At 41.0% G+C, this 13,262-nt stretch overlaps 2 protein-coding genes across 2 annotated transcripts; both read right to left on the bottom strand.

Annotated features, from left to right (window-relative positions):
• LOC137029216 (V-set domain-containing T-cell activation inhibitor 1-like) lies at positions 1-5,350 on the bottom strand. The gene is made up of 4 exons (XM_067398769.1): positions 5,180-5,350; positions 2,791-2,831; positions 2,390-2,716; positions 1-2,241 (listed from the first exon to the last, which is right to left on the bottom strand). Exons 1-4 carry the CDS (start codon positions 5,224-5,226, stop codon positions 2,039-2,041), a joined length of 618 nt encoding a protein of 205 aa, XP_067254870.1. The 5' UTR covers positions 5,227-5,350; the 3' UTR covers positions 1-2,038.
• A 4,795-nt stretch (positions 5,351-10,145) lies between these two features.
• Positions 10,146-13,031, bottom strand: LOC137028160 (periaxin-like). Its single transcript, XM_067396929.1, has one exon. It carries the CDS (start codon positions 13,029-13,031, stop codon positions 10,146-10,148), a length of 2,886 nt encoding a protein of 961 aa, XP_067253030.1.
• Between the last annotated feature and the right edge of the window lie 231 nt (positions 13,032-13,262).

Raw genomic sequence — 13,262 nt, 5'->3', positions numbered from 1 at the left:
GTATATCATTTTGACTGCATAGCAGCTCTTAAAGAAAATGGTGTCATTGTCCAGCTTAAGTAAATTCAGTATTGATTTATTCCATTGTAAGAATCAAGTTATTAATTTAGTTCATTTATCTATATTAGCACTGGAGTAAACAGTGATGTCATCATCCAGCTCAGTCCAGTTCGCATACAATGGTGTCGATGCAGGCAGATCAAAATATTTTTGAATATCAAATGTCAAGTGTCCCCAACTAAACAAGTCAAAGGCGACGGAGGAACACAACAGGTGATTTCAGGAGACAAACAGGTGTTAAAAATGGAGAAAAAAAACCTTGGAAGAAACCAGGCTCAATCAGGGGGCAGGTTCTCCTCTCTCTCCAAAAAGCGAATAGTGCATGATTATGATTCAGGCAGCTTTCATAATTTACAGATATTATAATTATTAAGTACCATCTGTTTTATCTTGGGAACACTATGTGTGAACACTGAAATAAACCTTGGACTGATGTGATAACAGTAATTAACTAATTTAGTAAAAGAAATGAAATTTTAACAAACATAAAATAATACATAAAGAATACAAATGCATTTAAACGGTTAGTTAACCACAAAATGAAAAATCTGTCATTAATTACTCACCCTTGTGTCGTTCCGTAAGACTTTAGTTCATCTTCGGAACACAAAATAAGATATTTTTGATGACAGAATGCTGTTAGATTTCCTTCATAGACTGCCTTTGCAACTACCACTTTGACGCTTCAAATACTTAAAAAGATTGGAAAACTGATCCATATTGCGGTAGACTTCCCCTACACATCTGACTTCAGTTTATCTGGGTCGTCTCTTAATTGATGCTTAAATAATTTATACTCTAACATGTCTCCTAATCAATGTCAGCTGAGTCGGCCAGCGTCTTGATCCTTTTTGAACACTATCACTTGGGATTAAGGTCTCTAGTGTTCCCTAACTTGCTGGGCAGCAAAATCCCAGAAACGTGCTGCGCAACCAATGAGTTTCATTCTCGTGTGTTGCGCAGCAAGTTTGAGCTTCCAGAAGAGGTTTGTTCTTGTGCGTCATTCAGGTTCGGTTGAGCTTTTGCTTATGTTCGCTGATCAATGTCTACATGCGAGCAAAAGCATAAACTAAATCTGTTTATCATAAGCGATCGATTCTCTTCATAAAATTTGGACTAAACCACTCAATTCATATGGATTCGTTTTCCGATCTCTTAATGAACTTTTTGAAGCGTCAAACTTTCAGTTACAAGTGGAAGGAAACCTGACAGCATTCTGTCATCAAAAATATCTTAATTTGTGTTCCGAAGATGAACGAACGTCTTGCAGGTTTGGAACGACTTGTGGGTGAGTAATGACATGTGAGTGATTTCATTTTGGGGTGAACTAACCCTTTAATACTGGCAAAAACAACATGACGAAAGAACATTTGTGGCACAAAGCAACATACTGACAGACTCTTTCATTTTTTAACTTTAACAAAAAAGTTCCTTTTTCAGTGTTTCAAAATCTCATTCAATTATACAATAAGAACAATGTAGTGCATACAGTAAGAACATAACGACAAGGTTATATTCTTAATAGTGTTGTTGACGATTAATCAATGATCCATTAATTGTCGATAATACATTTAATTGATAAAACTTATTGGTCCTCGATAAAGCAGGTTGATGCACGTGTGCTGCTCAACCGTGAAACATAAAACATGAGTTTGCTTGTGCATTTGCAGCCTTATGTTTTGTGCAAATTTAAATTGTAATATTGTGTTTATTTTATATAGGCCCATCTATATTTGATTAATCTCATATAGGATGCATCTGGTTAAGAATTAATGTGGTAGAATTAAAGCGTGCCGCTGATCATCTTCAGCTTCAGCAATGCACAACTAATAATGACTATGATTGGGACCGTCAAATTGCATAACATTATAACGAGAACAAAAATTGTGAATTATTTGGGGTAAACTTGTACATTCGTGTCATTTTGTGCAGATATAATTTGTAATATTATGTTTATTTTGTATATATCTGATTAATCTCATATAGGATGCGTTTCTTTGAGTTGAATAAGGAATAAGGCAGATCGAATTCTTCCTCTCAAGAGAAATATGATGAAACAGGCTAGCACTAATAATACTACAGATAATACAATGTAAACCCAAAGCGGTGTTGATGATGTCTCCAAATCTGCTCCTGTTTCCTCCCCTCTGTTTCCTTGATCGGTTGACTTGCTTCCCTTTTCTGCAGTTGATTCAGTAACAAAAACAAAACAAAACAAAAAAACAATATTTCTGCACTGTGATAAAGACAACAGATCTGTCTATAATTCAGACTGAAACATAACTAGTGAACATCAACATTTAATCATATATTAATAAACCAGTCTCACCGTTGATGATCAGCTGTACAGTCTTCTGTTCAGATGAGTGCGTGATGAGGCAGCTGAACTCTCCTGCGTCATCATGAGTGAAATTGTAGATCTTGATGGAGAAGTTTCCTCTCAGATACTCATCAGGGAAAGTTTCAGTTCTGTTCTTGTACCGTTGGTCCTGTAACACTAGCGAATCTTGACCCTTTATTATATCATACACATTCTTACTGTCATTGTGTCTCCAGTGCACATCAATGTCTTGAAGTTTATGATCATGTTCAGTGGATGAACACGGCAGCACAACAGAACCGCCAATAACAGCCTCTACTCTTTCCTGCAGAGACACTGAAACGACAGAAACATTAACTGCAAAGACAGTCTGGCATTTAAATATAAAGTTTGGATGTTTAAGTGCTCACCTTTGTTTATCAGCACAGCAAAAACACAGATGAAGCTGAAACTGTAGAAACACACAAAACAATTCCTTAACCTCAACCATTAAGTTAGCAACTTTCACTTATAGCAACAATAATTGAAAGCTGTCATCTGATTTGTTGTTTAATATTCAACTAATTTGTCAAAATGCTTTTTTTGTGCCAAAGTTTCTATTAATTTTCCTTAATAATATATTGGATGTTGCATCATCATCATCATCATCATGTACATGCTAAACTCATAAATATTACAGTTTAGCTGTAAATGTTCTTAAGTTGGCTCTGAGAACTGTCATAGGCCTACAGAATGCTAATTGCTACTGACTAAAATAAAATTATAGTTATTTTCCTGCAAATTAACTTGTTAAACATAAATAAACCAAACCATGTTTAATGTATTCTTGACGTCAACTATAGGTCTCCTCTCAATGGTAGTTTAAATGAAACACCAAAAAACACCACGCATACAGCAAACATCAGCCCTTCAGTGCTATCTGATAACCTACAACACAGCTTTGTCCAAACAGTGTTTTATTCAGAAATCATTAACATACCTGGTGATCATAATGCCCTATAATATTATTTATACACACTGTATTTTATATATATATATATATATATATATATATATATATATATATATATATGTGTGTGTGTGCCCAATTATTCATACCCTTTGTAAATATGACTAAAGAAAGCTGTGAAAATAAATCTGCATTGTTATTCCTTTTGATCTTTTATTTTAAAAATGTACAAAAATCCAACAGTATATTGGAGAATACGAATTTTAACCTCCTTTTGGCAAGATAACAGCTCTGAGTCATCTTCTATAATGCCTGGTGGGATTGGAGAAGCTGTCTACACTGCACACTGAATCTCTTATTTACATCGTGTCTGTAGGCTACTTTGTTTGTTATAATGAGAGGATTTGCGAGCTTGCATAACATCACTGAACAAACTCCAGCGTTTTGAGCAATGAGTTGAATTGAACTTAAACCCATCTGATTGGCCATTGTGTCTCAAGAAATCGAACACGTCAATACAAATGCATCCCCTAACAATTTATATGCAACACAAGACACAATACTCATGAAGTTTGAAATACAAAGCACAATTCCACACCAAGCAAGCTAACAGAAGAACCAACAATCAAGAAAAATCATTAATTAGCCAATTAGACCAAAAAAAAAAAAAACTTACACATCATCAATTCAGTAAATACAGTAGTGGAAAAAAAAACTAATGATTTAAGTCATCAGAAATACATCATTAATCAAAATTGGTTTCACACTTAATAGCTATTCAATTTATTTTGTGATATTTGTAAAAATCACGTAAAGCAAGTTTCACTACATCACATTATAGAAAAAGAGAAAAATCTAATTCTTCATTCATACCATTAGAAACAGTGATTTCAATTTATAGATCCAAAATGCTTCTCGTTTCAATAATTATTTATATCACAGCAACTGGAGAAGTTATAACTACGTTATTATTATGTGTGGATTTAATAAATTAGTAGTGGCCTAATAGTTAATCCACACATAAAAAAAAAAAAAACCCTCAGTAATTGTACATTAAATAGTAAAAGTAATTAAATAGATTATTCATAAACATTGGCATATATATTATCATCTGATGTAGAGGTCTGCATTTCCGCGGCTCTCCCACGGGAACCGTTAAGATTTATTGCTGCGCGGGATAAAATTTGAATGAAAGGCAGACTGTGGTCAGTAACTGTAGTGTACTTTAGACGGGAGCGGGCGGTCTGACAATAACGCCGAGATGCTTTGACATCAGCGCATCTCTGCTTGAACTTGAAGTGAACAAAACTTTCTGCAGTGGTGGCGTTCACACAGCCCCCAGTTCCCTGTCCTGAGAAACCTGGCAAGATACGTTCTTTGTTCACACCGCCGCCGGCGAGAGCGTCAAAATTCGCCTTGGCCACCCTGCCAACAACGCTGTACTGTGAGTTCAAACCAACGCCGGCGGGGGGGTCAAAGTAAATGACAAGTTGTGGCAACCAATCGGAATCCTCTCAAGAAAAACCGCGCAGACCTCTAATCTGATGAATCATTAAATGACAAATTTCAGTATCGCCCTATGTTTACGCTTAAGAGATCCTTTTAACCTCAGACATGTTGAGATATTGTTAGAGAAAAAAAATATCTGCTTTTAGGCTGTTTCCCATGTAGAAGGTGTGCATAACAGAACTTGATAAAATGTAATCAATGTAGGCTATATGTTCAACGACAAGGAAATGCTTCAAAATTAAATATTAAATGTCATCTATTGTATCAATCACGCGAAAGCACTTTTGAGTTTGGTAGTGATGCTTCAAATATTTTCTAGAGCCTGGTGTTTTCAAACTTACCTAATACTCCATGCTTTTTCCTTCTTGCCGAAATGTTCTTTCCCCATCACTATCTGTGTTACTGCTAATTCCTAGATATTAATTTCCAAGCTTCTACATACTTTCTACGTGGTTCAGTGGAAATTCCCGCTCTGTCTGAGTTTGAATCAGGGTTGTGTGTATCGGTCTTTGTCAGGTGACGTCACACTCGTGAAAACCGAAGTGCATTATGGGTGTCGCCGCCATTTCTGAGGTATCCAAACAATCTCTGTATCAGTGCAGAGTTGTTTCTTCTTTGGCTACTTTTCATTGTAAAAATGGCACACTTTTGTTGTGTGAAAAGCTGCAATAATATGTCCCACGATAGAAAATGTCAAAAACTTTACTACGAGATTAGATTTAGTCGGTTTCCTACTTGAAAAAAGGCTGTACGGAGAGTATGTAGAGGCAATAACAGGCGCTGGATCGCATGGGTTGCCGCGGTGAGACATCACTTTCGTCAAGATATCTCCATTCATGTATGTTTGCTTTCTACATTTCACAAAGGTAAGTTAGAGGTTTCTGTTTTCTAAAGTAGAAAACGTTATAGCAACGCATTGTTTTGGATTGTATGTGCTATGAAACAAGTCAATTTAAACTGAATCCCTTTACTTGAATATGTCTACATTTTTTCTTAATTTTGCTACAGCATTTTTATACTTAAGGTACGACATTTTTGCTCTGTATCCATATACTGATTCTTATTTTCTGACTACTTTTTACAGCTGTGGTCTGTGGACCTTTTCATTTCATTGCAGATCAGCCTGCTTAAAGATTATGGAGACTGACCCCAACTGGACACCATCCCTCCCTACATTAAGGCCACATCAGCATTAAACACAGGCTGTGTCTCAATCAGCTCCCTAGTTCATTAGTTAGGGCACTGATCAGGACGGTCTCAGTCACAAAATTTGTATACACAATATACTGATTCAAGAGCTCAGAGCTGATTGAGATGCACACACAGACGTAAGGAAAACAATCCAGTCAGCTACTTGGGTAAAGTTGGTTTTATATTTGCACATTCAGACTTCTGATAAATTGAGACTTTCCAATAAATATGCAATAAATTAATGTTTGCGAATTTTAAGCAGCGACATGATATTGACAACCAACGATTGTCAACTTATAACATTTTTCACAGTCGATCAAAATAGGCAAGTATTGTTTAATGACATATTTACTTGTGAATGTCCACTGAATGTCCAGTGTAGTGTGATTAACAAGGCTATTGAATACGGATGTGCGAATATAAAACCAACTTTACCCAAGTCAGTCAGCTAACACTATGGTCCATCAGGCTGGAGAGAGTGATCATCTTCACACTGAGAAGATGCAGGAGGCTGGAGGAGATGGTGATCTGCATGTGCAGAAGTAAACCGACTTGATATGTACAGGATGTCTGATGTTTGTTTTGGAGATGATGTTAATGTACTATACGGGTCTGCCAAACCTGGGAACCTTTATGGCGTTATTACAATTTTTTTTTTTTTTTTTTTGTGCCTCTGCGCATGTTTGAATCTTTTGTAGAATTGTAGTGTAAAAATGTGCTGATGCTTTATCCAGTCTTGCATGAACAATAAAGCATGTATAATAAAATTTTTCAGGGTGATTTGTAGATTTATGTTATATGCACTTATAGTATTAATAGGATAATTAATAATATACACAATCTATAAATCAGATATTTAACTTGCATGACATATCTTTGTTTTTATTATTATTAAGGCTTTTGGACAAAAAAAAAGACTCATAATGTCATTGACCCAGACAACACAGGTAGATGGAGGACAATAATTTACAAATTATTTTGGCTCTAAAAGGTATACTATATCAGAATGTACTATAATAAAATACACTATTAAATTCTACATACATCTCTGATGATGCCTTGTTTATTGGAACAATGTTTATAGTGTTATACATTGGTTTATGTACTTAATGCAATAAAGAAAAAAAAATGCATGAAAAAAAGGGTAGTATTAGTTCAAAATTCTTCCTGATAACACTAAACCATCCTTAATCATGTATTTGTTATATACGGTAGTTAACACATCATCATCATTATCGTTACTATACTGTTATCGCAGTCCTTCCTTCAGAACATAAATAAATCCTGCACCCATTAGTGAAATATCTGTGAGCTTCGAGGGATTTATAGTTTTTAAATTGTTCACTATGCGTTTATGCCATAAACAAGACAGTTAACAATATTTAAGTATGATGATTTAGGTAGCAATGCGGGGTCAGTAGCACTCCAACTTACTGCAGTCAGTTCGTACAGATCTATGTTATGAATGGATGGAAATTTCTCCAAATAACGGTCCCTGGCATCTTTGGTGAGTTTATCGCGATATGAAATTTTAACTTTGTTCTTGTGCTTTTTCATATTTGCGAGTTATATGCTTGTTATCTCAACTCGTGTAATCTCTTTCATTCTCACAGTCAGCAGGGATACCACAAATATGGCGCCGCGGTGACGTCACACACAACAAAATCACGTGTCTGACAAAGACCGATTTATTGTGATTGACATGGAGAATGAAATGTTTATCCAGGGCGGGATTTCCGCTGAACTCACCAATAGAATATGGATATGTGCTGGAGGAGCGCGCGTAACACTAAGGGGGCGTAACTTGTTGCAGGGGGCGTAACTTAAAGTTGTCAAAAATCACAGAACCACAGGAGACGTCAAAACTAGATGATATCGCCAAGACAACTCGTCAACAAATGTGGGAGTATGACTGACTGATAACTCTTGAATCAGAATCGTGCTACTTATAATTGCTTTTTACATTATTTGTCTTACCGTGGTCAGTACCACCATATGTCGGCGTGACGTATTGCGATCTTCAAGCAGTAGATGGATGAAATATTGTGAATTGTGATGCCGACTGCTTTCTCCATTACTGACACGGAAATGACTTAAGCTGAACAATGGCACTATTGTTTTACAGCAGAATTTAATTCATTCAATAACTTAATAGTCATTTGACTGTAAAATCCAACAAAATTATGTATTCAACCTGTCATATTCGACAATATATATGAAAAGATTAAGAAAACTTTAATTCCTTCTTAATTCCTTCATTAAGCTACTTTTGAGCAAGTATTATGAATTTGTGAACACTTAGATGCACACAAACATACACACTGGTCACAGGTCTCTTTTAAAAACATTAAACATATAAAAGTTTAAAAGACAATTTTCCATTTCAACAAATATTTCATATTTGGTAACACAAGTTACAGCTTTAGGTGTCACAAATGAACAATAAGCAATCATGTTTTACCTTTTAAAAAAACACAACAAAACAAGGCACAGTGGTTACATAATGATGGGGTCAGAGCAGGCACAATGAGGTCTTTGATGTCTATGACTTGTTTTAAGCTTCACAGTTCAACCTTTAAAAAAAAAAAAAAAAAAAAAAGACAAAGACTTTACAATAAGGTAAAAATGGTTAACAGTAGTTACAGCATTAGGTGTCATTCCTCTCAGATTTCATCAAAACAAATATCTTGAGTTGTGTTCTTACAGGTGTGGAATGACACGAGTGTGAGTAATTACTAATTAATGACAGAATTTTCATTTTTGGGGGAACTAACCCCTGTTAAATATTAGTCTGTATATAATCAAACATTAAACAATGCATGCTGTAAAATTGACAGTTCATGTTAACTAATAAATTAACTAATGTTCATAAATGTGTCCTTATTCTAAGGCAGAGATGGGTAACTCAGATTTTAGTTCCAAACCTAATCAAACAACAGCAAACAGAGTTGCCCAGCCCTGTTCTAAAGTGTTACCAAAAACAACAGTGAAACAGTAGGCCCTAACAATCAATTGTACAATGTATACAAGTAGCTTAAAGTCCCCCTGTGGTGAAAATCAAGTTTTTTAAAAGAGTCTCACATCTGCAGTTTGAAATCTCTGGTGTTTCTGATGTCACAAACTTCCTTGTAACCAATTACGTCAACATGCCGGTGAGCTTTAGCATATCATTAAATTGAAGTGTAAAAATCATTTTCATACAGTAGTAAAACGTATAAGTATTGATTGATAATCTATTAAAACTTAAACTTCCTCTCTTAGCATTAAGTAGGCTAAGCAATATTTTTACGTTCTGGCGGGGTAATAACTATTTGCTTACTTATATATGTCAAACTGAAATGTAGAATAAATTAGCGTTAGCTGTACGTTAATGAAATAATATAAGTTGCTGGCTGAACTGAGGTTTACAATGTGGTGATTTAATTAACGTTAAGGTTAATTAACAATGGGATCATTTGGGAGCCCTATCGGTAACATGCAATTTGTAACCTTATACTTTTTCCCAACACATCCCACACATAAAAAAGGAAAATGTTTGCATTGTTGGATGTATTAATTTAGGCCATTTCCACACTAATCCAGACAAATGTGAAAATGCATCTTTATTTAGTTTAATATAAATTGAATTTTCTCCATTTTAGAGAACTTAATGATATACACCTTTAGAAAACATGACTCTTTTGGAAAGTGTTGTAAAGTGTTTTTGATTAAATGTTGATGTGTGAAAAAAAAAAAAGAAAAAAAAAGAATTCTTAATTAATTTACTTCCAACAGTTTGTAGGAAAGGAATATTGCAAAATCCAATTTCTGAAGGCCCAAACCACAAATGCGAGTTCTGTAGCAAGTGCTTACATATATGTTGTGGCACATATGCAAACCCACAAGAAGACAGCTGTTAAACACTGAGGTATTTGTCAATAAATAAAGGTTTCAATAAATGTTGCAGATCTTTTAAAATTTACAAATTGTCCACTAGTAATGTTACACAATTTATTCCAATGTTAATTTGTCTACAGTTTTAATTTTGAACAAATAAAGTATTTTGTAAACCTGAATTTCTCTTTGTATAAAATGTACAGATGCCACTGTGGATGTTTAAAAAGCCATCGTTATCACTCACTGTCTGTGCACCCTCCAGCTTCGCGCCTGTGCACCCTCCAGCTTCGGTGCCTGTGCACCCTCCAGCTTCGGTGCCTGTACACCCTCCAGCTTCGGTGCCTGTACACCCTCCAACGTCGGCGCCTGTGCACCCTCCAGCTTCGGTGCCTGTACACCCTCCAGCTTCGGCGCTTGTACACCCTCCAGCTTCGGCGCCTGTGCACACTCCAGCTTCGGTGCCTGTACACCCTCCAGCTTCGGCGCTTGTACACCCTCCAGCTTCGGTGCCTGTGCACCCTCCAGCTTCGGCGCCTGTGCACCCTCCAGCTTCGGTGCCTGTACACCCTCCAGCTTCGGCGCTTGTACACCCTCCAGCTTCGGCGCCTGTACACCCTCCAGCTTCGGCGCTTGTACACCCTCCAGCTTCGGTGCCTGTGCACCCTCCAGCTTCGGCGCCTGTGCACACTCCAGCTTCGGTGCCTGTACACCCTCCAGCGTCGGCGCCTGTGCACCCTCCAGCTTCGTTGCCTGTACACCCTCCAGCTTCGGCGCTTGTACACCCTCCAGCTTCGGTGCCTGTGCACCCTCCAGCTTCGGCGCCTGTGCACACTCCAGCTTCGGTGCCTGTACACCCTCCAACGTCGGCGCCTGTGCACCCTCCAGCTTCGGTGCCTGTACACCCTCCAGCTTCGGCGCTTGTACACCCTCCAGCTTCGGCGCCTGTGCACCCTCCAGCTTCGGTGCCTGTACACCCTCCAGCTTCGGCGCTTGTACACCCTCCAGCTTCGGCGCCTGTGCACCCTCCAGCTTCTGTGCTTGTACACCCTCCAGCTTCAGCATCTGTGCACCCTCCAGCTTCAGCACTTGTACACCCTCCAGCTTCAGCTTCTGTACACCCTCCAGCTTCGGCATCTGTGCACCCTCCAGCTTCGGCACTTGTACACCCTCCAGCTTCAGCTTCTGTACACCCTCCAGCTTCGGCATCTGTGCACCCTCCAGCTTCGGCACTTGTACACCCTCCAGCTTCAGCTTCTGTACACCCTCCAGCTTCGGTGTCTGTGCACCCTCCAGCTTCGGCGCTTGTACACCCTCCAGCTTCGGCGCTTGTACACCCTCCAGCTTCGGCATCTGTGCACCCTCCGGCTTCAGCTTCTGTACACCCTCCGGCTTCGGCATCTGTGCACCCTCCAGCTTCAGCTTCTGTACACCCTCCAGCTTCGGCATCTGTGCACACTCCAGCTTCGGTGCCTGTACACCCTCCAACGTCGGCGCCTGTGCACCCTCCAGCTTCGTTGCCTGTACACCCTCCAGCTTCGGCGCTTGTACACCCTCCAGCTTCGGTGCCTGTGCACCCTCCAGCTTCGGCGCCTGTGCACACTCCAGCTTCGGTGCCTGTACACCCTCCAACGTCGGCGCCTGTGCACCCTCCAGCTTCGGTGCCTGTACACCCTCCAGCTTCGGCGCTTGTACACCCTCCAGCTTCGGCGCCTGTGCACCCTCCAGCTTCGGTGCCTGTACACCCTCCAGCTTCGGCGCTTGTACACCCTCCAGCTTCGGCGCCTGTGCACCCTCCAGCTTCTGTGCTTGTACACCCTCCAGCTTCAGCATCTGTGCACCCTCCAGCTTCAGCACTTGTACACCCTCCAGCTTCAGCTTCTGTACACCCTCCAGCTTCGGCATCTGTGCACCCTCCAGCTTCGGCACTTGTACACCCTCCAGCTTCAGCTTCTGTACACCCTCCAGCTTCGGCATCTGTGCACCCTCCAGCTTCGGCACTTGTACACCCTCCAGCTTCAGCTTCTGTACACCCTCCAGCTTCGGTGTCTGTGCACCCTCCAGCTTCGGCGCTTGTACACCCTCCAGCTTCGGCGCTTGTACACCCTCCAGCTTCGGCATCTGTGCACCCTCCGGCTTCAGCTTCTGTACACCCTCCGGCTTCGGCATCTGTGCACCCTCCAGCTTCAGCTTCTGTACACCCTCCAGCTTCGGCATCTGTGCACCCTCCAGCTTCGGCACTTGTACACCCTCCAGCTTCAGCTTCTGTACACCCTCCAGCTTCGGTGTCTGTGCACCCTCCAGCTTCGGCGCTTGTACACCCTCCAGCTTCGGCGCTTGTACACCCTCCAGCTTCAGCATCTGTGCACCCTCCGGCTTCAGCTTCTGTACACCCTCCAGCTTCGGTGTCTGTGCACCCTCCAGCTTCGGCGCTTGTACACCCTCAAGCTTCAGCATCTGTGCACCCTCCAGCTTCGGCACTTGTACACCCTCCAGCTTCAGCTTCTGTACACCCTCCAGCTTCGGCATCTGTGCACCCTCCAGCTTCGGCACTTGTACACCCTCCAGCTTCAGCTTCTGTACACCCTCCAGCTTCGGTGTCTGTGCACCCTCCAGCTTCGGCGCTTGTACACCCTCCAGCTTCGGCGCTTGTACACCCTCCAGCTTCAGCATCTGTGCACCCTCCGGCTTCAGCTTCTGTACACCCTCCGGCTTCGGCATCTGTGCACCCTCCAGCTTCAGCTTCTGTACACCCTCCAGCTTCGGCATCTGTGCACCCTCCAGTACACCCTCCAGCTTCAGCATCTGTGCACCCTCCAGCTTCAGCATCTGTGCACCCTCCAGCTTCGGCACTTGTACACCCTCCGGCTTCAGCATCTGTGCACCCTCCAGCTTCAGCTTCTGTACACCCTCCAGCTTCGGCATCTGTGCACCCTCCAGCTTCGGCACTTGTACACCCTCCAGCTTCAGCTTCTGTACACCCTCCAGCTTCGGTGTCTGTGCACCCTCCAGCTTCGGCGCTTGTACACCCTCCAGCTTCGGCATCTGTGCACCCTCCGGCTTCAGCTTCTGTACACCCTCCGGCTTCAGCATCTGTGCACCCTCCAGTACATCCTCCAGCTTCAGCATCTGTGCACCCTCCAGCTTCGGTGTCTGTGCACCCTCCAGCTTCAACGTCTGTGCACCTCCAGCTTTGGCGTCTGTGCACCTCCAGCATCAGGGTCTGTGCACCTTCCAGCGTCAGGGTCTGTGCACCCTCCATCTTCGACGTCTGTGCACCCTCTAGCTCTATGCCTGTGCACCCTCCAGTGTCTTTATTTTAACCTGTTTGATGTTGTACATTTACAGATGGTTTCTGGT

This window comes from Chanodichthys erythropterus, chromosome 10, assembly GCF_024489055.1.
Source record: "Chanodichthys erythropterus isolate Z2021 chromosome 10, ASM2448905v1, whole genome shotgun sequence".
Lineage (NCBI taxonomy): Eukaryota > Metazoa > Chordata > Actinopteri > Cypriniformes > Xenocyprididae > Chanodichthys > Chanodichthys erythropterus.
This window is presented reverse-complemented; position numbering and strand designations above follow the sequence as displayed.